The sequence below is a fragment of the Lissotriton helveticus genome, chromosome 5_1 (assembly GCF_964261635.1).
Source record: "Lissotriton helveticus chromosome 5_1, aLisHel1.1, whole genome shotgun sequence".
NCBI lineage: Eukaryota > Metazoa > Chordata > Amphibia > Caudata > Salamandridae > Lissotriton > Lissotriton helveticus.
In genome coordinates, this window is record NC_136065.1 from 1,638,323,097 (window position 1) to 1,638,348,481 (window position 25,385).

The following is a 25,385-nucleotide window of genomic DNA, read 5'->3' on the forward strand; positions in this document are numbered from 1 at the left end:
AAACACAAGGTGGTGAGGCTCTTCTACATTCTGATGGGTCTTCCTAGGCAACGAGGAATGGGAGGGCCTAATACACTTCAATAGGTAGTGTCCTGTCCACACACAATACATCAATTTACCCACTATAGATAACCTGGCAGACAAGACTGGGCTGAAAGGGACTGTGTGCACTTCAGAGGCCAGGCTTTGATGTCACCTCCACTTCAAATGCACTGCTTTCCTTTCCTCGACCTACAACTGGACTCTATCATAAGAACTGCTGTGCTGTTCAAAGGACTCAAATGAACTGCTGATCTTGAAGACCTGCTTTTCGGCTTGCTGCCCTGTTGCTCTCCAACTCTGCTGAAGGAGAGGTGGACTCTGCCTCCTTCCAAGTGATCTCCAAGTGCTTGTTGGCTTGCTTCCTGTTGCTTGAGACTCGGGGGAAATCAAAGTCTCTACCCCTGCTCCTGTGTCGGACTCATTGGAAGTAGCCCAGGTACACTGATTTTGACGCATATCCTGTCTGTGTGTAGCAGAACCGGCTCATCGACCTGGTTGCAGGAGTAAAACTGGCGACTCAGATTCTAACAGACCATTTGACCTAGGGAGTTTCCCCATTGCCATCTCCTTAATCGTACTCCGCACTTCCTGTTCAGTAATATCCGCAACCCAATTGATCCGCTACTACGGAATCGAGGGTTACTGGGGAGGAATTCGCAATGTAGTTTGACATGTCCACCTCACTAACCCCATTCCTCGTTGAATACAAATCTAAATAGGGATCGAGGAACACCCTATTAGTCCCCTCTGTAAAGACATCCTGTACCAAAGAGTCCTGCACCTGCAGAACAGTATGTCCCCGATCCCCACTCTTCAAGCCTCCAGGCAAGCATTCTGCCAGATTTGTCTCCGACAGCATGAGCCATTGCCACATACACTCTATAATCAAATTGCTGCAAACGTTCAACCAGGTCGAACAGTTTTTCAGTCTCGTCCGGAATGTGCTGCCTACCCTCTGGGGTCCTCTCCAGCTCGCAGGGAAGACCATCATGCACCGCTTCTTGCTACTGAATATCAGAATGCAACTGGGTGCACACTTCTACTTTGTTAGAGGAGCAATAAACCCAAATTACCACTTCCTTGGCCTTCCATTCCACCCCCCCCGACGATGCCAAGCCTGCGTTATCAAGCCAATATTGCACAACATTTTCCCCCAAAGATACCCGGAAAGCCTGGTCCTCAAGCATCGTGAGGTCCATTCGACCTATATGCGGACCACGTGCAGGAACACAACATAGGGGAGTGATCGGAGTATGTTTTCCTCAGGTACTCTGCGCAAAGGCACTCTTACTATAAGTTGTCTTGCAGCTATAGATTCTATCATGCCGGACCTCCAAGTCATGCAATCCAGAGCGATAAGAATACACCCTTCAGCAATCAACAAGATCCTACTGTGCAGAACAGGTGCGGGTAGCTTCTGCTAACCTACGCACTGGCTCAGTAAGCAAGAGAAGGTGCGATCTATCTAAACCTAGGTCCACTACACAGATAAAGTCTCTCCCCACTATCTTCAAATAGGGACTCATCAATGGGAGGGGAGGGGCCAAGATGGTCAGAAAGGTAGACTGGTCCACATTTGGTGCAGAAACATCCAGCAGGGCAACATCTCTACCATCCAAGCAACCCAGCACCAATGCACAGTGACCATCTTTGTTAACGACTGCCTTATGTAAATGAAAGGGCACCCCGGGCCTAATCCAAATGAAGGTGTGAAAAAGCAGAGTAATTTGTGGTGTATAACTGTTCCCTCAAGTGCCCACGGAGGGCTCACCCCTCAGGTTATGTAAGGTAAGTTTCCTGCAAGAACACAATGTGCACCCCCCTATGCTTCAAATACGTCAACACATTATAACATTTAGAGGAGGTGGAGAGGCCTGCATGTTCCACAATTTAACCTGGGCTGCCATTGAAACCAGTTCAAATAAGGACCCACAAGCTTTCCCCCACAGACCCCTAGAGTCGATCCAGTCCACCCTCACCACTCTCAGCACAACAGCCCAAGGAGTGTGACATAAAAACATCCTGTCAAAACAACAAAGTGCCACCTAACGTCTGAAAGGGACCAACCAGTTAGGTAATGGAGACACATGATCGGGGGAACTGACCCACCAGCCAAAAGGTGTGTAAAGGGCAAACAGAAAAGCAACCAAATACAGTGGGACGTACAGAGCAAGCCCTCCACATCCTCTAGCCCAGCCCCCAGCCCACACATGTCAGAAAAGGGAAACAAGAGAAATCGTCAATAGTAACAGAGGAGCAGCCACCACAGCACAATCAAGACTACAATGATATCCATCGCCATCCAGTCAATCGTTAAACAAGGTAGTCAGCCGTGTCAGGGGTAACCCTTGGAAGAATGTTCTCCAAATCCAGCACAACTAAGTTGTCCAAGTCATAAGCACAGCTGTAGTGAGGCAATGGTCTCCACTGCCCTCGTCTGTTCCAGTGCCACTTGGGAGATAGTGGGGCGATGTGCACCCCTACGCTGAGATATTCGCCAACGTGGACAAGGTGACTCCCAGCTCCTCCAGAAGTCCTGGTCGTACAGTGCTCCTGTCGTAGAACTAGAGACAATCCCATGCCGCAGCCGGACCTGTGAAGAAGTGTAACTGATCCTCTGTTTGTACAAGAGAAGGCTGCGGTCTAAGGAAAGTGGAGGGGCGAATTAAAAAAACATTTATGAAAAAGTGTACTTATCTGTCGCCTGCCACCGCATCTTTGCTCTCTGCTCCAGTCCTTTCACAGCTGTCCTTGGGCTGGTGCACAGGCTCCCAGAACCTTGTGAAATTCCCCATGTCAATCCAGACGCTGCTCTAATGCTGGTAATACTGTTACCCAGCATGAGAGAAACGCAGGGATTGGTCGGAGCAGACTGGATTGTCGCTCATTCAGGGCATGGGAGCATGTGCCTGTTCTCCACCTGGCTGTGCAACACAGCACGGGTAGGAGAGATTTAAGTGCGCATGTCAGGCTGGCCATCATAAGACAGCTGGCCAAACTGGAATGCCCACTTACAGAGCCCACCACCACTCCTCCGTGCTGCAGCAACTGTTGAGGAAGCCCCGCATAAACATAGCTGGCAGCCTGCAAGATGAAAAATAAAATGATAATAAAATTGTTTTATTACATTTTATTTTTCATGATTGACTTTGCACTTGCTGTCGGAGCTTACAGCAGTTGGGCGACACTCCTCCCTCTAATGAGGAAGCCGCTAGTGGTTTGATATTAAGGCGTAGAGCAAACTCACGCAGCTTTTTCAACCACAAGGAATGACGACCTCTGGGTCTGAACATGGAGTGTTCATCAGGATATAAAGACACATTGGCATTGTCCACCGCAAAGGGGCCATGAGCACAGACCTGTTGCAACAGATGATCCCAATCACGAAAGTGCAAAAGGTGAGCAACCCCTGGAACTGGTGGGGAAGCAGGGCAAGGCGGCTGCGTCGGTACCCGATAAGCCTGCTCCAAGGGACAGAATTTGGATAAGCCCTCCGGAGCTACCACCTCCTGCTGTCGATCTTACAATGGAGTCACCTTCAACTCATTCCAGGAGTCTCAGAATACAAAAAAATTGTTCGGGCAGGCCCGCCCCTCCTGCCCATCAAGCCGAGCAGCCAAGTGCCTCGTTTAGGCCTCAATGCCGTAAGACGGTGAATAGCGGACTCAAAAGCTGGTACCAAGGACTGCACAGTGCCCACCAGAGCACGGACCTTCTCAGACATTTTCTAGGAGTCCTCTCGGATAAGGCCAAGTTCCACTGCAATGGAGTCAATGTTACCCTCCAGTCTCTCCCCAGAAACATCGATCACGGCCAGGAGTTTCTCGAATTTACTGTCGATTTACCACTGGCGCCCTGCATGATCCCCTCCTGAGAGGAGTTTGTGGGGGAGGGGCAGTGGAAGGTGGAAGAGGCCGCAAAAGAAAGAACCACACACTTTAGGGTAGGCTTTCTAAGCAGGCTGCTTACCAAAACCCGCAGGCACCAGCAGGGTGTAGAAGAGCAAAACTAAAGTTCATATAGGCCTCCAACAGCATGCACATGAGACGCTGACCCCGCTCAGCTCAGCGGTGAGGCCGGGGCAGCCAGCAGCAGAGTCTGTGTCCACTTGGCCTAAAATTAGCTGTCTGCTCTCTGTGGGGGCCGCAGTGATCCCGCCTTCCTGGAGTCACTCCAGGCACAGTCGAAACAAAATATCGGGGCGGTCCCGCCTGCTGTCCTCAGTTGCCAGCAAAGGGCTCGGGCTGTGATCGGCTTGTGGGAGTCAAAGAGGCAACAAAATGGTCCTCAGTGGCCCCAAACACAAAATCCACAGTGATAAGGGCATTTCACCCCCCCCCCCCAAGAGTTGCTCACGACCGCGTAACAAATGGTCTCCTGAGCGCGGCCCCTCTAAGGGCTCAGATCAGATAGCTTTGCAGCCCATTCTATACCATCGGGCTGCCATCTTATTTGTGGCGGGCCAATCGTCCAATCGATCTACAGCTTAGCCTAGAGCGAGTGGCCGGCCCCTAGGAAATCCAGAGCCCCGACTGGGACCCAGGGCCCACAATACTCCTACGAGCCCAGGGCAGTGTCTGCCCTCAGCACGTTCCCAGTTAGAAGCCCAAGCCGCCATCTTGGGCTGCATTAAGAGACAGTGCTTCAACCGCTGGTCTTTTGCCCTACCCTGCTGTCCAGAGGGCACCCAGGGACTTTGCCGGGACCATGACTGCCTGGAAGCGCATTCCCAAGAGGAGCAAGATATGTGCGACAGCTGCTAGTGGCCAGGGGGTTCGCGGTCGACGAGGAGCTCATGCCGTCCACGTCCTCGGGTCATGGTGACTATCTCTGCCCCCCTAACCCCCTTTTCCGGCAGGTGGGAGATGTAGTTGACGTGTCTTTTTTGTAGATTAGTTCTGGAGATGGTTTGAATTTACTCCTAATATTGTGATGAACTTTTTTTGATCAGGTATTTAGGAGTACATGCATTCCCAAACAACTAATTACAGATAATGGAGAACAGTTCTGTTCAAGAGATTTTCTATTTTTGAGGGAGATGCAGGTAATCAAGTAGTAGTGTATGTCATTGTCATAGTTTGGTGGAACAGGTAAACAGCATGCTCCAATATTATATCAAGTTGGTGCTGGTGTGTGGTTTGGATGTTACATTTTGCAACCGATGTTGACATTTCAAATTTTAACAGGAGAACAAACTTTCATATTGATGCGGGGGTAATACAGGAGAAGAAATATCAGATGCATGAGTACTTTGATATTAAAAGACACTGGAAATATGTTGGAATGTGTGTGTGTATCATAGTGAAGTTGAGAAACATTTGCTGGGTGTCAACAGGATTTTCAAGTGTTTCTGGTGCATTTCCAGCTAGTGAACATCTGAGAGAGTCACTATTTTGAAGAGAAATTTTTACTTACTATGTTAGGAACTTTACAGAGCAGGACACCTTGCAGGAAAACATTTTCAGAACTTCCAGAAGTCTCACATGGAATCTGTACCAGAAAAGTGCTTTCAAAGGATGTAACACGGATCACTGCGGTGCAGTGTAGACAACTGGAATCCCAGATAGAGGGAGACAGCATGATGCTTTGCAGCCATATACACAAGTAAGAGATGGTAAGTCTCCAGCACTGCAGTATTCTCATTAAACCACCACTGGCTTTCTACAGCAGCTCATCCAATACACCTCAGTCCTAATCTTCATGATGCCTTGCTATTGTGTAGTGGGCCACATACATGGATTTTTCACACTGACTTCTTCCAAGACTTAGCGTGACCTTTAGTGTTTCTGTACTTGGACCCATGCATGTACAGCTCTGACATTTAACCTGAGTTGTGACCTGAAGCACTCTCTATTTCAATAATGGGCAACATACACAGCTTTGCCAAGGCACTTCAAATCATTTTTACACCCATACTATTAGAATTAAGACACAAAGCTTTACTAGTGCGCTTCAATTTGGACTTGATGTACTCACTTTTATTTCACTACTGTAGCACCTACATACTTTTAATTACCAGACTTCAGACTTATAGGCCCTTTAGGTGGACGCTATGAGCCATGTAAGAAAAGATGGATTGCGGTGCCATGAGAGACAGAATTCTGTAATATACATTTCTTAACCAATCAACCATGTGTCTTCCCCTGGTGCCCTACCGATAGTGAGGTCGTGAACAGGCTGGAACCTCTTGTCCGTGAACTGGAGTAGAAGACATGATTTTCCCACACCTGTTGAGGAGATAAAAAGTACATTTGGTCACAATGTAGCACAACCCAAACTGGTCCCTCTGTACCCACATCTTGGTCTAATAAATATACAATTACCTTAAGTGAAATACCGAAGTAAATAAAAAAGTGATGGTGGAAAGCCACCTTTGATAAGACCCAGCCTGAATAGTCCAGCCTGACCTACCCAGTCAGATCCTCTCTTAACTGGAGCACAAACAACTAAAGACCGGTTTCACCCGAGTTGAGGCTCTTCAGTCAGGTGCCGCTTGGTTCCAGTGGAACAGCGAGTACAGGACCCATGGCTGGGCTTACCTGTAGCACTTAAGGTGTTGCCCTGAAGTAAACAAAAAAGTGATTTGTGGAATGCTTGAATTAATCTCAGCCACTGGTAAGTCATTGAGCTGTACCTCACTGATGAGACCTATGTAGGTTAAAACTGGTCTGGGGTTTCTGATGAGACCTAAGTCTGGAGTTGCTTGTGTCCCCACCTGGAGGAGACCTTGCTTGGCAGTTGGGGCTAAACTGTTCCTGATGGAGCAGGACCAAGACAGATTTGCATACAGAGGGTCTCTGTCTAGAATGGCAAAGTGAACGAAAAATGATGGTCTGAAAAGAGTCTCTTTGAGATTGTTAGTGGCTGAGATTATCTTAAGTATTCTTTCCATCCCCTTGTTATTTTTACAGTAGACAACTTGGTGACCCACCAGGACACAATTTCATAGCATTTGTTGCACGACAATAGAGGTAGCCTTGAGCTGCCTTTGATGTTTAGGGGACAATAATAAAACAACTGTGTGGGTCTCAATTTTTATAATTAATATAACAAATAATATCTGTGTTGAATTTTTTCATTTTCTTAAATCTCATTATGAATGTCCACTCAAAGCATTTTGGGCTATGCCCCTTTTCAGGAGAATGGTCTTTTCTGGAAAAAAAATAACAGAAACGGTATTAAGAAATACATTGGTGACATGCATTTTTTTCTAACAGTACCACTATATTACTGTATATGTGCTGTATTACTATATATGTGCTGCATTAGTTCTAAAACAAAACCTTATTTTTCTTTAGGCCTTTGATAAAAAGTCCACACAGAACATGAGGAATCATCGAAATAAATGTTAAACGCCGACCTTCGGTCAAACGGTCACATGTTCTGATTTAGTATGATATGTTTCAGATACTGTTTTTAAATTGTAGTTTCTCCCCCCAAAAAAAGAAAAACGGAAAAAAACACACACATTCCAGTAACTAATTTAATGTTTCAGAGCCACTATGTTCTATCAAATATTCCTTCTGAAGTTGTGCTATCACTATTTGTGGCTTTTCTGTTAATGATGACACCCAAAACCTGTAATGTCATCAAATGAATATTGGGTTTATTTTCAAGATATTGTTGAGTAATTGGTCAAGCTGACGCTGTGTGACTATTACCCTCGTTTACTTAATAGCTTTTAAACACTGCAATTGAAATAGAAACGATTTATCCCCAAGCACATCGGAATACAAAAGGAAATCAAAGTGTTTTGACTCTTCTACCAACGGAAGACATTTGAACTGTATTTGAATGACTTCATGTGTTCTACACAGCCTTCTTATTAAGGACTTTAAAGATGAATATGGATATATTTTAATGCAGATATTGCACATTAATTTAATTAATTTCCTTTATTATAAAAATATGTATTCTATTTATAGTTGTAGAAAAGCCTTTCGCTACTTTAATGTAATTTCTATAGTGCAAACTGTCACCCAAGGAGGGTCCCTGGGGTTCCTTAATTAGCAAAGCCCAAGAGAAAGTGAAATTGCTAAGCAACTGAAGAATTAAACAGCATTGGCAGGGCCAAAAGTTATCGGCAATTCAAGAGCTTTATCAATGTCTATGTCTTTTAGCCATGTGTTGTTGAGGAGTGGATGTATGTGGTGTGGATTAGAATTTTGTAGTGCGATGTGGAATTTTGTGTTGAGAATTGGATATATGTGGTGTGTAGTGAAATTGCGTTGTGTAGTTGAATTATGTGGTTTGATGTTGAATTGTGTAGCATGGAACTGTGGCACTGAGTGGAATTATGTGGCATGTGTGGAGTGTATTTATGTGGATTGTTATGTGGCAAAGTGGATGGATGTTGGGTGAATTTATGTGGTACTGATTAGAGTGTAATTAGGTGGTATTGACTTGTGTGGTGTTGGATGGTATTATGTGGAGTTTAAATATGATGTGTGGTATTGTACGGTGGGGTAGTTAAATCATGGTTGTGCAGTGTCATGTCGCCAACTTCCAAATCAATACCTATAATAAACTGCTCAAAAATGCTGATTGCAGTAGTGGTCGCCATCCAGAATTTAAAGTCGCTCATAAGAGCAGACAGTAAAGTGTCAAAGGAACAAACGGAAAAAATAAAGGCTAGAATATTGTTATTCAGTGTCAAAGTAGAGAATTTCTCCTCTTAATGCACTATTTTTAAAGAAAAGCAGACGTCTGCTACTCGTATGCTAAATTAATAAATAATGCCCATCTAAAAATTTCAATGGAGAAAATATATTTTTTTAAAGCAGCTTGCACGTAGCAACAGGCAAACCAGAGTAAAACCCCCCAAAAAACACATAAAAAAGGGCCAACTCCAGCATACTGATTCACAGCACAAAGGCGGATAATACTGTTTAGTGACCCGTCACAATTTAGGTCAATAGTACAACAATGTAACAATAGTTATTCAATTAATCTAGGTAAGTCACCATATGTGATCAAAAATGAAGAAAAATAGTGCGGGTGTATATGAAAAAGTTTGTATTTAATACACTGTAGATATTAAAAAGGGTATAAAATAAATAGCAACGTTACAAGAAGCATATATCATAGGAATGGATCAAAACACTTCTTTGGAACAGTTGTATGCGCTTTTCTTCTTTCCTACAATTGGACTAACAATCAGATAAAATAAGCAAGCTCTGACTGGAATTGTGGTGACCGTGAGAGGCGCTTTGAAGTTTGTTGCTAGGCACATTCAGTGGCCACAAATCCCTTTGAATAATTGGAAGATAAGTCGTTCAAACGCATAAAGCAGATTTAAACTACGGACCTCTATCCTTCATAAAGCATTGGATGTGAAGTAGACAAAGCGGATCTCACAGGCCATTTGCCAACATTGAAGCTGTGCATGAACCTAATTTTCCTACAGTTCCTGTAGTACGGATCATTTAAACTCAGCCTTCTGAACGGATTGAATAAAGTTTCACAGCCATCTGTACATATTGAATAAAGCATCAACAACGCCAATTAGCAATATTAAGGCCACCCCTGAAACAACATTGAAGGGTCTTCAGAAAATATTATTTGTCCTGAAGATGGTCTCATCGATCCATCAATAGAGACCGAAACGTCGACTTACGCTTTTTCTTATCTGATTGTTAGTCCAATTGTAGGAAAGAAGAAAAGCGCATACAACTGTTCCAAAGAAGTGTTTTGATCCATCCCTATGATATATGCTTCTTGTAACGTTGCTATTTATTCTGTACCCTTTTTAATATCTACAGTGTATTAAATACAAACTTTTTCATATACACCCGCACTATTTTTCTTCATTTTTGATCAAATATGGTGACTTATCTAGATTAATTGATTAACTATTGTTACATTGTTGTACTATTGACCTAAATTGTGACGGGTCACTAAACAGTATTATCCGCCGTTGTGCTGTGAATCAGTATAAACGAAATCCCTTGAAGGTATTTTTTACCCTATCATACTTATTGCCCGAACCCTCAAGGGTATATTGGGTTGCTCACTTTTTTTGTTATCAACTCCAGCATGAAGCATATTTTGGCTATTTGGTCACTTCCAGTAGGAGGACAAGTGTGTGCTCATGTATCATGATGTACATGACGCTGCAGCAGTCATTTTTTAGGTCGAGCCTAGAGCAGCGCATGTGCTGCTTGCTCGACTTTAGTAACAGAGGCTTTTGCTCGCCTCAGGTACTTTTACTTCTTGATTTCAAGGAGTCTGCCACAGACCAGTCTTGGTTAGGGCCACCGTCAGCACGGAGTGAAACATTTTGCGAAAGATGAAATCCGCCCATTAATTAAACAATTTCATTCACAAAAAAATTGTGGAATTTGTCACTTGCAAGCCTTTCCTGTGAAATAGTGAATCAAGAAACGCCACGAAGCATCGCAAAACGGGTAAACCCTGTGGATTTTCAACTACGTCAAAATCAAGATGAACTTCACACAACCCCCCCAAAAAAATACCACTGACCCCATGCTACATAGTCGGTAGATGTTTAGGGTTCATGTATGACGGGCAACAGGTGTGTTTAGTAATTTTTATGTGAAGGAGTCGTGAAGTTTAGTGTGCGTGTGTGTCTTACACTGTCACCACAGCAGGTGGGCGCTATGTCGGTTATTAGGCTTGCCATCTGCCCACCATGTTGTCATGTCAGTGCCTTAACTACGGTTAGCAGTAGTTTTGCTGAGTCACGATTACTTCATATCTTGGTGCATACCACCCTAGCTAAGCACACTGTCCACCAGTACGATGGAGACATTTGCTCCCTCAGACCGTAACTGTGCACAATGTTTAGGGTTGAATATAGCACCCAGAAGTTATTGGCTTAAAAATGGTTTATGCTAATCACCGGAAAGAAAATGTGATGTTGCTTTTGTACTTATTTTCAAACATCGATTTTATACAATGTGCTAATATTATAGGAATATACATTTTATTTTACAATTTAATTCAGAACCGCAGTGAAACTATAACAAAATGTTTACTATGCGATTGTCAAATATTCCTTTATACGACTGGCACATGCTGATGAGCTTTGCGGGGGCCAACAGGGGGTAAAAGATATTGTCATTTACAACGCCATTACTTGATTAATGCTTCAAGAAAGGAAAAAAACACAATTACATTTTCAATGCCAATAGCTCAAAACAATGTCATTGCGAGCCCTTTTGAATTGTAAATGCTTGTTCTTTCTTTAATTAAGAAAGGAGGCATAAATCATCCAGTTAGCGGAGCGTTTTAATAACTTGCAATTGATAATGTTACTAGCAGTTTTATCACTCCTGTGCTTACATCTGTACGCCCAGTAACTTAGTTAAACAAGGTTAATGTGGCTGTGTGGCAAGCCACGATATGCTGTGGTAGCTCCTCTGGGTGAGGTGATAAACAAGTTACAGGGACGTTTATAGTAGGAGAATCAGATGTATCTGGCTGTGCTGTTTCTTTTTTCCGAGCAGTCAGGATAGCATGCTTTTTGATGGCAGGAAGCCTACATAAAGGGTTAGTGGTACATAATGCCCCAAGCTGGAGACTAAACTGGAGTAAGCCAGTAGGCCTGTGGTCGGTGGTGATGACCTCACAAAGGTTTTGGTGTGCATGGCTCCGAGGCGAGCAGCAAACCCTTTTCCCTTGTCTCCACTCTAGATCACGAGGAGCAGGCACAGACAGCAGTGTCCCCTGCTATGAGGAAGGTGGCGAACCAGTGGCAGAAGGAGAAACACGGAAACCCAGTACAGTGCTAACAGGATCGATAAGGGTAATCCAGCACATAATTAAGTGGAGACACAGCAATGGGGTGAAGTTATGGGGCAGGTGGGAAGGAAAGCAGTAGCGCAGGCAGAGTGTTCAAGCAGCGGAGCACGGAGCCTCCGGCTGAGCCTGCTGCACTAGGGGGAGGGGAGCAGCAGCGCTGCGTGGGCTGAAGGGGAGGAAAGAGCCTGACAAGCAAGGGGGAAGAGGAGGCAGCCACAGCCTGAGGAGAGGAGAAGGTGCAAGTGAGCAGCAGTACCATGGGAGCCTGCAAGAGCAGGGGTAGGAGAGCAAGCAGCAGCAACAGCCCGAGAGGACAGGGGGAGGAGACCAGAGCAGCAGAGGGACACTGGAGTAGTACCGAGGGAGCTGAGGGCATGGGGACGAGATGAGCACCAGCTTGGACGGGCGAGGCTGCGGGAGGTGGAGGCAGCAGCACTGCTGAAGTGGCTTGCAGGGGTAGCAGCACAACCGAAGGGGAAAGGAAGGGGAGGAGGCATCAGCAGCCTGAAAGACTGAGTGAGGCAACACACAGACATGGGATATGAAAAGAAAAAAAAACACACAATCAGCGCTAATTAGAACACCAGTGCTCTTGAGAAGGGCTCATAGAGGAAGCAAAAAATAAGTTCCTAAATTGATCATAACATGAGGGATAGTGTACTAGGTCGCTACTCTCGTGGAGGGGGATACAGAGGAAGAGGAATGACAAATGCATGCCATTGACAAATGTGGAGAAAGACTGGGAAGGCGACGAAGATGCCAGCAAATGTGAAGCCTATGGGCGGGCTGAAGCCCACAAAGTAGATACAGCAGTCTTTTCGATACAGTGCATGAACGGTCTACAACCGAGACCTACAAAGACATTTTTTATTCTTTTTAGTTCTTTAAACAATAAAAAGTAACTAATGCGATACAGGACGGGAAGAAGACAACTCCAGCTTTTGGCTTCTAAGTATGAGAAGGAGTAACTGCCTGATCAAGAGCAGAAGATTCTGGGTATGATGTCTTGATGGAGAAAAGAGGATTGTAAAAGTTGTGCAGGTGTAGACTACAGTCTTTTGTTCAAGTATCAAGGACCAATATTGAAGTGGTCTTTGTGAGCTTGCACAAAATATTAAATAGTGTCAGTTTGTACATGGGTAGCCAGTGAAGGTTAGATATAGAAGTGCGGACCGAGCTGCAGTATTTAGCACAGTTTGCAGTCTTTTCATTAAGTAGGCGATTGAAACGATAGTAACATCCTCGTTGTATATGATGCCTGAGTTTTTGGCCGATACAATGGACATCTTGAGTATTCCACAAGTTTATGGAATAAAAATCTTAATGTTACTATCTATATATGGCAACAAGGCTGTCCTCCGAGCTCAGACAGAAACCCCCTTTCAAACTGGTGATGGTATAATATTGTCAATTAAACAGAGTCAAAATCAACATGGCTAAATCGACGTCTAAGACCTTGGAAGCCTGGTCTAAATGTTCACTAAGAACACCCCTCACATTATGTAACATCAACATTGGTAAATCTAATTCATGCGGAAACTTGGGAGTTACACTGTCAGGTGTATTTCTCCTAGAAAAGAAGATGAAGGAAACATCTTAAAAGCTTAGAAGTTTGCAAAGGCAATCAATGGTTTGCTAGTCAACAAGAAAACACCACGGTCTAAGCCACATTGTCCTGGAAAAGGTTGTAAGAATAATATGTTATGATGCACCACTATGGACTTTTGTGCGGACACAAGACATAAGGATTCTATAATGTATATTCTGGAAGAAAAACACTAAAACTGGACACCTGTAGCCTAGATTAGAAGAATGGAATTGAGATAGAGCTATAATGTATCCCCATTTTAGGTTTTAAAAAGAAAGTATAGTCACAGGAGCTAAATGAGTCATAGAACACGTAATGAGGGTCGGAGACTAAGCCACAAAGCACTATGTTCTTAAGTCTAAACGTAGCAGAAGTTGTAAAGTGGCAAGTTGCATAGCGGTTATCTGTAACTCAACTTGTGGTAGAGAAAAAGGCACCAAAAAACCCTTCGTGAACATGATCTCCTAGTGAGGAATGCAGAAGAAGTGCAATTTGTTCTATGCTCGAAGAGGACCATCATCTAGTCGGAGACATCCTTAAAATCCATAGGCATAGCCCAATACATATGTTCCTCAATAAAGAGATCAACAATGATTAATTATGTTGCCAAGATCAAACTAAGTACTGGTTAAAAAAACGTTATCCATCTTTCAAACTGATATTTAGACCAAGCTGCAGATTTCACAAATTAAAATGCTTTCTTAATGAGGTTTAATGCATGTAAACAGTTTAAAAGCTGAACTATTGGATCAATCATCAGCAGAAATAATGCAATCTGGAAATTTGGTTCTAGCAGCAGCATTGTCATCCAACCAATGGAACCTTCAGTATATTAATGTAATTCCTTTTCTTTTTCCTCGTTTCTGTTACTTTTTCAAGGAGGAGCACTTTAAACTAACAATTGGCGTTTCATGAATGTTTTGGTGCACAAATGGTAGAATGGCCTAAAATGTTAAATCAATTCGATCTGGGTTCGGATGGTCTCATCCACCATTAGCAAGTTCTTCAATTTCTCCAACTACTCTGACGTAACTTGGGGTACAGTAGAGCCTCTCACAAAGGATATTAAATTGCTCAAAGGTCTCTCACGTTCTCCCATTCTTATATGAAGGATTTCTCATGACTTTCTCAATCAATGTCTACATTTATTAAACCAAGCAGTTATATTCAGTGCAGAAATAAACTGTTTCAGGTTTCCACCGACAAGAGATTGTAATTCCTAGCATATATTGGTGAAGTAACATTTAACTACGTTCACTACATTTTCTCAAATTTCCCTGCACAACCATTTTTTTTTGCCTAGTTGTAATGTAAGAGCAGTGAGTAATCATATTCAACTGGTCTAACTACTGTAGAAGTTTCCTATATGGTAACAAATCCGGCCCACCTACACATTACAACTGATCTGAAAATATCCTGCAGATCTTTTTGTTTTCTGTAGTTGTTAAAGCTAAATTTTTTATTATGGTATGAGTAAGCGATGGCACCATATTTGCTCTTAGTAGTGCCCCTTCTATTGTTCCCACATAAAAATGTGATGAATCCAGGTAATTACTTATAAAGACAAAGGTTACTGAAAAATGAGAATCTCATGAACATAATGCAAAGAATCTGCCAGTAGTCACAAAAGTTTAGGTTCTGTAGTAGTTATCAGTTAACCATTTTGTAATTTTGAGGTAAACCTCTGCCTGTCATCCATACGGAGGTTGATGGCTCATCTGGGTGATCCCACCAGATTAGTGAAGTGCTGTGGACAACCAGCACCATAACCAGTGCAGTAATTTCAGTGGACAAGTTATTGTCAAATTCACTGTAGAAGATCTTCAGGCAGATCAAAAATGCCAACATGACATGGTGGCATCACTTTTCATACCCAGGAAGACTTTCAACCCACCAGCTTTTTTTTTTTAACCATCCTTGGCATTATCAATATACGCTGCTTTGATAACATCATTTGTGAAATAACTGCCAATTTGGGAACAGTGCCCATTGTGTAATAGAGTAAAGGAGAATTTTCCCACCCCATCTGAACTACATTTAAGTGCATATGTTGATTTGTGCAAGCAAGCCTTTGGGCAAAAGTGTTATTTATTTAGTAGCAAATATTACAGCCGAAAAGTTACTAGTTCACTTTTGGAAGGTGTCTGGGATGCTGTCTGTGATAAGAGTAATAACGTTTGATTTCTTGTAATTAGAAAATCATTTTCCATTGAAACCAGCTGTTAGAAATTGGGTTATTGGTTGAGGTGAGTGGAACCCCCAACAATCTTTGTCAGGGTGAGCTAAAAAAGCCACTAAATTAAGAAGTGCTAACCCTCTGGTAGCATGGCATAAGAGCAGTCAGGGTGAACTTGGAGGCAATGTATATTTATGCAGCACACAAGCAGTAATAAAGTGAAAACCAAACACAAGAAGAATCCCAAACCAATTTAGGACCAGCATTTGCAATTCAACACGTCTCGCATTTACGCGAGTTTAAGCTATTGGCATTGTAAATGACAATGCCTTTTATAAATAAATATAATAACTATAAATATAAATAAAAGGCATTGTCATTTACAATACCAATAGCTTAACTCGCGTGACACATTTATAAATAAAAGGCATTGTCATTTACAATACCAATAGCTTAACTCGCGTAAATGGGAGACCTATTGCATTGCAAATGCACGCTTAATTTTAAAACTGAGCGCAGCGCCACTTCAAGGACACCGCGCTCGGTTTCTTTTTTCTTTACTTTAACACTGAGCACAGTGTCCTTGCAGCGGGCGCCATGCTCGCTCAGTTTTAAAGTTAGAAAAATAAATAAATAAACAAACCGAATGCGTTCTCCGAGAAGCGGGCGCCGCGCTCATCAATAAAGTAATTTTAAAAAAAGAAACAAAAAGCACGCTGTCCCTGAGACAGGTGCCGCGCTCAACATTGTAGTTCAAAATAAAACAATTATGAAACAGAGTGCAGTGTCCCTAAAGCGGGTGCTGCGCTCAGCATGCCATTCATCCCAAAAGTAATAAAGTAAGAGAAAAAGCAGCCGCTTTTGTCCTGAGAGTGTACGCTGCAAATGCAGAAAGCAACCGCTATTGTCCCCATTAGTAAGTTACAAACCAAAATAGTGCTCACAGTCTTAAAACCGAGACCGCGTAAAAAGCCAAATAAAAGGTCCAGTCGCCATGGGCGGTAACAAATGGCGACAAGGCGTTAACAAGGAGGGACTAACAAGCCTTATAATGAATCGGAAGACCGCATTTAAAGAAAAAGGACACCAGCTAATGACAAATAGGGGGGGCGGGGAAAGAGTGGGCGAGGCTTCCACAGCAAAATCTACTACAGTATGCCTCACATAGCGAGCAGCGCGTGTGCACTGCCGCTAGGCTCGACCTAAAAACAGTACATTTTAATAAATAAAATGACACCAGAAGAACAAAAATCCAATCAGTAAAACTAGATATATTCCACTTTAAGATGTTTAGTGAAATTAGCACTTATTGCTTAAAGCTCTTAAGACTTAAGAGCTTTAAGCACCACTCGTGCTTATCTAGTCACGCTAGATCGTGGGGAAGTCACAAGCTCAGGTCCACAGCAATGGAGAGTGGGCCGGGTACAGGGGCCAGGTTAGGCCTGCTGAAAAGTTACCTTCTCAAGTTCGACATGAATAGTTTAATTTGCGTTGGAGGAGGCAGCGAGGACGCTTTTTAAGCGAAGAGCAGGTCGAGCTGTAGCACAAAATCAGGTTGTCACTGGAGCTTTCCGTTGCGGTCGTTCCTGTAGCCCGAAGTGCAGGACAAGCACTACCAGTTGTTATGGACGGCTGCTGTCGGCGCAAAGAGCAGGTCTCATCCGAGCTTTGCATTGGGGGTGTTGCAGGCGGCAGAGTTTCAGCACAAACTGGACCATTCACAGTCACGAAGAGCCCAACTTCAGAATTTTCACCCTTTTCTTCTAGTGGGGAGGGTGGACGAGAGTTGATGCCAGCCAAGGTTCCAGGACCTGGGGGCACTTTTTGGGGAATCAAGACTGCCCCCAGCAGAGGCCGCCAGCAGGTCTCAGGCAGGTCCAGTTGCAGCTGGACAGTTGTAAGGAGGCCCCTGGAAGCTTGTTGGGTCCATGTTGCTCACACAGGACCCTGGGGGTCATTATGGGGAAGCTGCGTACAAGGCAAGTAGGTCAAAACGTCACTCAGGCACAAGGTGGCCTTTAAAAAGCAGTGCAGGCCTTCTGGCAGTAGGCAAGTCCTTTAACTGCATCTTCCACAGGTGCATGAGTGTTTTTAAGACTGGTTCTGGAGGTCCCACTTTATATGTGTTGCCAGCTTTTGCATGGGGGAAATTCCCTCACGTACCCCTAAATCTGGTTATGCCCAGTTCTTTTCCTGGTCCAGGCTCCAAACTCTCTGGGGTGACAAAAGGTATGGCAGGCCTGGTGTCAGCTTCTTGTGTGTGCTATAGTCAACACCTAAGGCCCCTTTGTCTCACTGTCTGGAAGCAATACACAAACAATGAGTAGTGTTAAGGCTCTGTAAGGGTCATTAACAATGTGGAATAAAGCAGCCTCCGTAATGCTTCCTGGTCTGCTCATACATTCGAGGGTTTATGTATAGATATTTAGTTTATGTGGTGCGTTTGCAAGAAAGTGCCAAAACCATCCTTCAGGCAATTGGGAAAGAAACCTTGAAGGAGACACCAATTAACTTGCTTCCTTCAATAGGCTAGCCTTGCGTGATATCAGTAGGGGTCAGGTCTGGACATAAAGATAATTTCTGGAATTATTATTTTTCGTAAATAGTAAACGCATTCACAGCACTAAATGTAGGCAGGGGAAGAACGGTATAATTTTGTTAAAGAATCTCTGTAAGGCTGGAGGTTCAATTTAAAACAACAAAAAAAACAACAAATAACAACCAACAACAATTACAATAGTGTCAGCGTGTGGATTGTGTTTTTTTATTTACTGTCCTATTTACTTGTTTTGAGTTGCTGCCATGGAAACTTTGATGGAGAAAAGTTCCATCCTGAGTTTGTGTATTTTGCATGCAGGGCGCAGCTTCGCTGCTTGGATATAACCAATGAACAAGTAACATAGCTCGAAAAAGCACTGCTTGAGCGCATATTTGTGTGCTTTTTAATTCCTAATTCACTCTAAATGAAGTAAGAGCTTTAACACTGCATCGTTCCATACAACAGGGTAGGTTGTCCCTTCCTTTGCTTGGGTTACTCTGTGACCGCTACCCGAAGCAACTGTAGACACCATCATAGGTCACAAGGATTGAACTTTGTGCACTTGGATCACTGGTGCATCAGAGTAATGTTCTTTGTGGAAGCCTCAAACGTTGCATGTGGCTTGCCATGAGTTAATCTCTGTTTAATACTTGATCTGCTTGTCTGTCGATCTTCTTTCTGTCTTTTTTGTGAAGACACTTTAAGTACAAGTTTCAGTTTTCACTGTAGCAGCGTTTAGCCGCGCCCACAAAACAAAAGCATGCTCTTCTGACCGCTAGAATTCTTGGCTAATAAAAGAATTGGACAAGAAAAAATATATATTAAAAAGGAGGCGAATTCAGACAGCAGAGAGATGTTTCCCAAATGCGCAGCTGCAGGAAGCACTATTTATTCGCTGGTCTGTTTACAGTTTTTTAAATATTTTTATATAGCACGAACTAGACCAGTATCAGAGTGCTTCACATGAGCACCAGTTCCATTACAGATGGATTACAGTTCCCCGAGGAGGCCGGATTCAAAGTTCTTTAGGTCGGGGTCTCGTGAGCTGCTGTGCGTCGACAATGAGTTAGATAGAGTACTGGTAGAAAAGAGACAAAATATTGTATGGCACACAACATATGGAAAGCGCAACACTGACAATTGTGCAAACCGATGGATGGAAATCCCAGAACTGTATAAAAATGGCGATCAAATTAAGAAAGCGCTTCTTTTGGTTAAAGGCACTGTACAAATGGTAATAGCTTTACAAAACATAACAATATAATATAACAGAGTCTGACATTTCCAAGACCTCTTGGCGCTGTCTGAGAAGGAGACTAGTCGCTATCTCTCTGACATGTTAAACGGTTCAAAAAGGCAAATCTGAAGTAGCCTGAGACAGCGCAGCAGCCGTGTTCTAAAGAGTCCTTGCTGACACTGTCCTTGCTCGCTCATGAAAGAGAGCAAGAAAAACAAGCGCGCGCCTCGCGCTGGAAGTTTTTTAAAAAGCATCAAGGAAAAGAATGGGCGGGAGGGTTGTGAGAGATGTGGAGTAACAGCAGCTGTTTTCAAGCTTACTCGTGCTTGTGGCGCCATCCGCCTTGCGTGAGCGAGCAACAGCCAATTAGCATGCGCGCCGCTGCTCACAAGGTGGATGCCGCCACAAGCACGAGTATGTGCTTCCAAAAAGAGCAGAGCGACGTCTTAAGGTCCTCCTATGCAGCGCTTGCGCGCTGTGTAAGCGAGACCTAAAAAGGACTTTAGGAGTTTTTACTGCCAGGACATGAATACCTTGAGAATACATGTCCTACTTTTTAAAATACAATGCATCCTGCCCTATGAGCTTGCATGGCCTACCATAGGGGTGACTTATGAGTATTTAAAAAGGAAGGTTTAGGCCAGGTAAAAAAATTATTTTGTCAGCCACTTAGTTCACCCGAAGGTGTTCTAGAAACAGAGTGCAGAACGAGAGGAGCCTGGGGGCTACAAAATATTCAAAAATGGAAACAAATTCAATCAATAGTATGCATTTTTTTTTTAAAACACATTTTATTGTGTCAATGGTCTTGCACGGGGATGAGCCCCTGAATGCAGAGAGCAACAGCTATAACATACATATCACAGCATTGTCACACCACGGCAAATTAAAGATCATGTCAAACAAAGAAAACTGAACAAATTGAACCCCCACCCTTTGCTCTATGTCACTGCTGCATCTCTTTTGCCACCCCTTCGCCATGCCAGGCAATACGTCCCATAGCGATAGGTTAGGTCCCTCACCCAATATTCCTCTATGTCAGAGAGGGCAAAGCCATTTCCGAGGGGGCACCGGCTCCAAATATAAACCCTGGTAGTCTGCCCATTGTTTCCAAATCTTGGAGTTTTTTCGCGGGCATCCCCTAGCCTGAAATATTGGTATCTCCAACCCCATGCAGAAGTCCAGTCCTTTCTTCCATGCCGATAGAGAGTGGGGCAGAAGCCTTCAACAATCGTGCAATATCCCGTTTGGCTAGGGTTAGCCCCAGCAGCAGCAAGTGTCTTTTATAAATGTTGCCACCAATGCCCTTCATGATGTTTAGGATGACCAGTCTGGGCGTGGTGGGGAGCTCCCACCCCAAAACATCCGACATGCAGGTCAGTACCCCGTGCCAAAACCTCGCAAGTGCTGTACAATGCCAAACTGTGTGAATGAGGGAACCCTCCTCCTCACCACGTCACAGGCACAACGGAGATGATACCAGGCCCGCCTTCCACAATCTCAATCAGGTATAGTATATGCCAGGTGTAAATATTTGAATTGGATAAGCAGAGTCGCAATTGACGCCACCCGGGGGACGCAAGCGCATATGCCCAATCATCCCCATCTATTTGACCAAGATCGCGCTCCCACTTTTCTCTAAGTTTTTCTAGCGTGATAGGACTATTAGTTACTAGTGTCTGATAGATTTTTGCAATTTTATGTTTGTAGATTGCCCATAAACACCTTTGCCTCGATGAGACTGAATTCGGGGAGGCCTCCAGCCCTGAGATACCAGGAGTTATAGCTTGTCGAAATTGGAGGTACTTACAGAATCTCGGCATCTGGAATTCACGCTGTAGATCTTGGAAGAATTTTAGAATGGCACCTTGCAGAACATTACATCCCCCAATGTAGAGATCCCTATGCTGTCCCATCCGCGAAACCCTGGAAGCATGGCCAGTTGCAGCAGTCGACCATTATGCCAAAACAGGGTTTCCCCCGTTAGCCTGACCTACCACCCCAATATACGGAGGAGCTGCCTCCATAGCCGGAATATCACTTGTGTGGCCGATGGCAGGGAATAGCGCAGGTGTGCAGAGTACAATGTGGTATGGAGAGCAGATTCTCCCAAGCGCAATCGCTCCACCACATACGAGGGGTCCAGCCTATCCCCCATACCACCATTCATTCAGAACTAAAAGACGGGATGCCATATAGTACGATTGGATATCCGACGCGGCCAACCCCTCACAATATGTTAACTGAAAGCAAGTCTGCAGAGCAACTCTAGAAGCCCTCCCCTACCCCCCCCCCTCACCCATAAAAACTGGCCTAGTGCTGCATGAACTTGGCAAAACCAGGAAGGGAGGATCGCGCATTGGTAGTTCTGCAGTTGGTAGAGCAAGCGTGGCAACATCACCATTTTAAATATAGCCGAAATACCATAGATGGAAAGGGGCATGCACGCCCAGGTTTTCATCTGCTCACGTACCCGTGCCCACACCAGAGCAATATTTCTGTCTCATGCCACAGATGGTGTATCCGACAGGAAGACTCCCTGGTACTTAACTCCCTCCGTTGTTGTTTTGACCGTCGATGCCCAGGACCCCAGCCCAGCCATTCCCTCCCACAACCCACAGGGTGGACTTACAAGGATTCATAGAGGGATTCATAAACAGGCCAGAGGACTCCTCAAATATACGCATAATACGGAGCAATCTCGGCCCCATTTTGTTGATGTCTGTTAAGAAGAATAAGACATCATCCGCATATAGTGCGATGCGGTCTGAGATTCTGCGAGTCAATTTGAAGCCCTGTACCTGAGCATCCATCCGCACCCACGTCCCCCCCCGCCCCCCCAAGGGCTCCATTACTAGGGCGAATAAATACGGCGACAGGGGGCACCCCTGACAGGTGCCTCTACCTTTCAGAAATGAGTAGGAGTTGGAGCCTGTCACCCGCACTGACGCTGTACGGTCTGTATATAGCAATTTCAAGTACGATAATTGAGGTGTTCTAGGGGTGCAAATAGATACACCCAACTGAGGGAATCAAACGCCCTGTCCATATCTGCCAGCAACAGGGCAGCCTGTTACCCAGTATCCTTGATGGAGGCTATAGAAATGTGGGCATGTCTGATATGATGACGCATTGCTCTCTGAGGCAAAAGGCCCGCCTGATCGGTATGGATCAGATCTGTCACATGGGATTGGAGGAGATTGGTCAAAGCTTTGGCCTCGACATTCAAGAGGGAAATAGAATAATACGATGCATGTAGTTCCGGAGGCCGGCCAGGTTTATGGAAGACCACCACTTCAGCAGGAGGCGGCCCCGGTCCCTCGCTTCTTCCACCACTTTAAGATAATGGGGCCCCATTTTGGAAAAGTATTTCTTGAAAAATTTGCACGGGAATCCATTAGGGCCCGGCACTTTGCCAGAATTCCAATCCTGAGCACAACGCCAAACTCTTCTGTAGTAAGTGGGGAGTCCAGGTCTGCTCTTGCCGCGTCGCCAGGGTGCGAGGCGGCAAATCGTCAACGAAGCGGTTTACTGTGTCTTCCTGCAGAAGTTCCTTTGTGATGTATAGCTCTGCGAAGTAGTTCGCGAAGCTCTCCGCGATTAAGGAGGGGTCACTGAGAACTTTTCCATTAGATCCCTGTATACTAGGAAGAGCCTGGGGGTGTAGAGCCCCTTGACACAGCCTATAGAGAAGTATGCTGGACTTGTCACCCCATTGATAAATTCTGATGCGAGACGCCAAGCATGCCAGACGGGCTTCATTCATCAACATATGGGCATGGGTCTGCTGCGCTAAAAACAACTGACAATGCACCAGACCCCCACCTTCTTCCCTACTGCGCTGCGTGAGTGCCACCATTTGAGCCTCTGACCTCAGGAGAGACTCCCGATGGAGTTTACGGGCTGCCGGGTCGGCTTCATGGGCTCCCACAGGATTTCTGCCTCAGCCACCGTTCCCATTTTGAAGTCGAAGTATTACTCAAGTGCCTGCCCCATGTCTGCACTATACTTCTCATCTTGCAAATGCCAGGGGGAGAGGCGCCAGCGAAAGGGCTGTTCCTCAGGGCCTATGCGAAACATAAGGATCACCAGTGAGGAACTCCGCTGCCCCCGCTCTAATGGCGGCCCAAGAGGGCATAACAATTTTATCAAGACGGTAGTAAGCGTTGTGTGCCACCGAGCGATAAGTGTACCCCAGCTCCTCCCCATGCAACCACCTGCACGGATCCATCCAAACCAGTCATGTCACCAAGGTGTTCAGTTTTGAAATTTGGTGGGCATTGGCGTAGCCCCCAACTCGCCATCTATCTCTGGCTAGGTCCATTACGTTGTTCCAGTCCCCCACCCACTAAAACTAATCCTGCCGGAATGTTGGACCATAAGGTCGAAAGGCGCTCAACAAGGGCCCACGACAGCGGCGGGCATACCTGATGAAAAGCAGCGAGACTCCCAAGACTTTCGATGCCGCTTGGTGCAAACCACCTCTAATTCACCTTAAGATTTAGCGATCAAATAACGAGGCAGGTGCTGGAAATTGGAAGACGAAGAACAGGTTTATTTCTCTAGAGGAGAACACATCACTTCGAACACCGGGGCTATTGTCAGGAGGTGCTCAAATAACTTCTCCGCTGCTCAGTCTTTTATACACATTTCAGATAGTTTATTGGTGGTCAAACATCCTTGGAATTCCTGCCTCCAGCAGGTTCCCACACAGACCCAGCAGCTGGCGCCCCCCCCCCATCCAAATCTAACAGAGGATTGCTATCTTGCAGCTGGACATACCGACAGGATCTCAAAGTGTGTGGGATCGGTCAGATCTGAGGGTTCGTGCTACTGATTAAATCAGACTTCTTTGTTAGTGCTACAAGTCATGTCGTGTGGGGGTAATGAACTATGTCTGCGGGGGTCGGTTAGTGCCTGAGACCGGATTGAGCAGCCAGGTGCGGTGGTTATCAGGAGGCCTTGCTCATGTGCTGAGGATGAACGGACAAATGGGTTTAGGGGGGGGGGGGGGGGGGGAGTGGCTCCGGGGCTTTGTCACGAGGACAAGGTTTTATAACCCCAGTATGTTTGGTCATGCTTAGTCAGGGTGCTGGGGATGATTGCGAGGTCAGGGTGAATCATAGGTGACTAGCAGTGAATGAAATGGCTGCGATATCTAAAATGGTTGCTGCTTACGCGCTCGCGGAGGCCTTCACTAAGCAAGATGGCACCGGCAATGTTCATATTTGTCGTTTTATATTTTACAGTCGCCCCTTTGAACATATCCTAGCCAGCTTGTCAGTTCACATCAATGTCCATAATGTCCTGTACCTCTCTGTCATACATTGCTTTCATGTTTTCGAATCGAGTGTCCAAAGTCTTAGGGCAAAAAGAGTTCAAACAAAGAGCACAAGGGTGGTATACAGTGTATCCCCAAACAGCAGCCACATATTACTAACATCGGAACCAAGAGCACCATTAATAACTTCCAACACCATTCCTTTAATGTGCCCCAAAACCAGGTTCCCAGTGTCCAAGTCTCTGGTTCTTGGTGGATCTCGGATGCCAGCCTGTGGAGATGTTCAATTGCTTTGTAGACTGAAGGCAAGCTGTCAGGGACGAAAGTGCAGCAGCTGGCACCGATGATGCGGCATGCTCCTCCACGGTCTGCCAGTACCACGTCTGCAAAGCTACCAAGCGGACCGCCTAATGCTCAGCTGTGTTGTTGATGAGGATGCCAGCTGTGAGGTTCAAGGCTGTTTCTACTGCTAGTGATAGGTGTTGGATGGCTCGGCTGTTTGCCATCGGGCCCCAGAGCGGGACGAGTCCTTTTGCTGCATCAAGGAACTGTGATGCGGCGGAGTCTGCTTGTTCTGTATCTTTGGACCACCTTTCTCTGTGATGGATTGCAGATGCTGTGTAGGTTGGCGGGAGAACAAAGGCAATGTAGCAAGTGCCCCCTCAGCCTTTTGGGAGCCAGGTGTAGGCTTTGGTACCACAGATAAAGTACATGTTGGGAGATGCAACAAATGAAGGGGGGTCGGCAGTGTTCAAAGTC

At 45.0% G+C, this 25,385-nt stretch overlaps 1 protein-coding gene across 2 annotated transcripts in view; it reads right to left on the minus strand.

The window, feature by feature from the left end:
- The window catches only part of LOC144755673 (ras-related protein Rab-2B), a 220,700-nt gene that overhangs the window by 120,745 nt on the left and 74,570 nt on the right, over positions 1-25,385 (minus strand). For both annotated transcript variants that reach the window (XR_013594949.1, XM_078644842.1), the window contains exon 2: positions 6,198-6,269. Coding sequence is in view for 1 of the 2 variants with exons in the window: in XM_078644842.1 (XP_078500968.1) it covers positions 6,198-6,269 (72 nt within the window). In the remaining variant the exon portion in view is untranslated. The remainder of the gene's footprint in view (positions 1-6,197; positions 6,270-25,385) is intronic.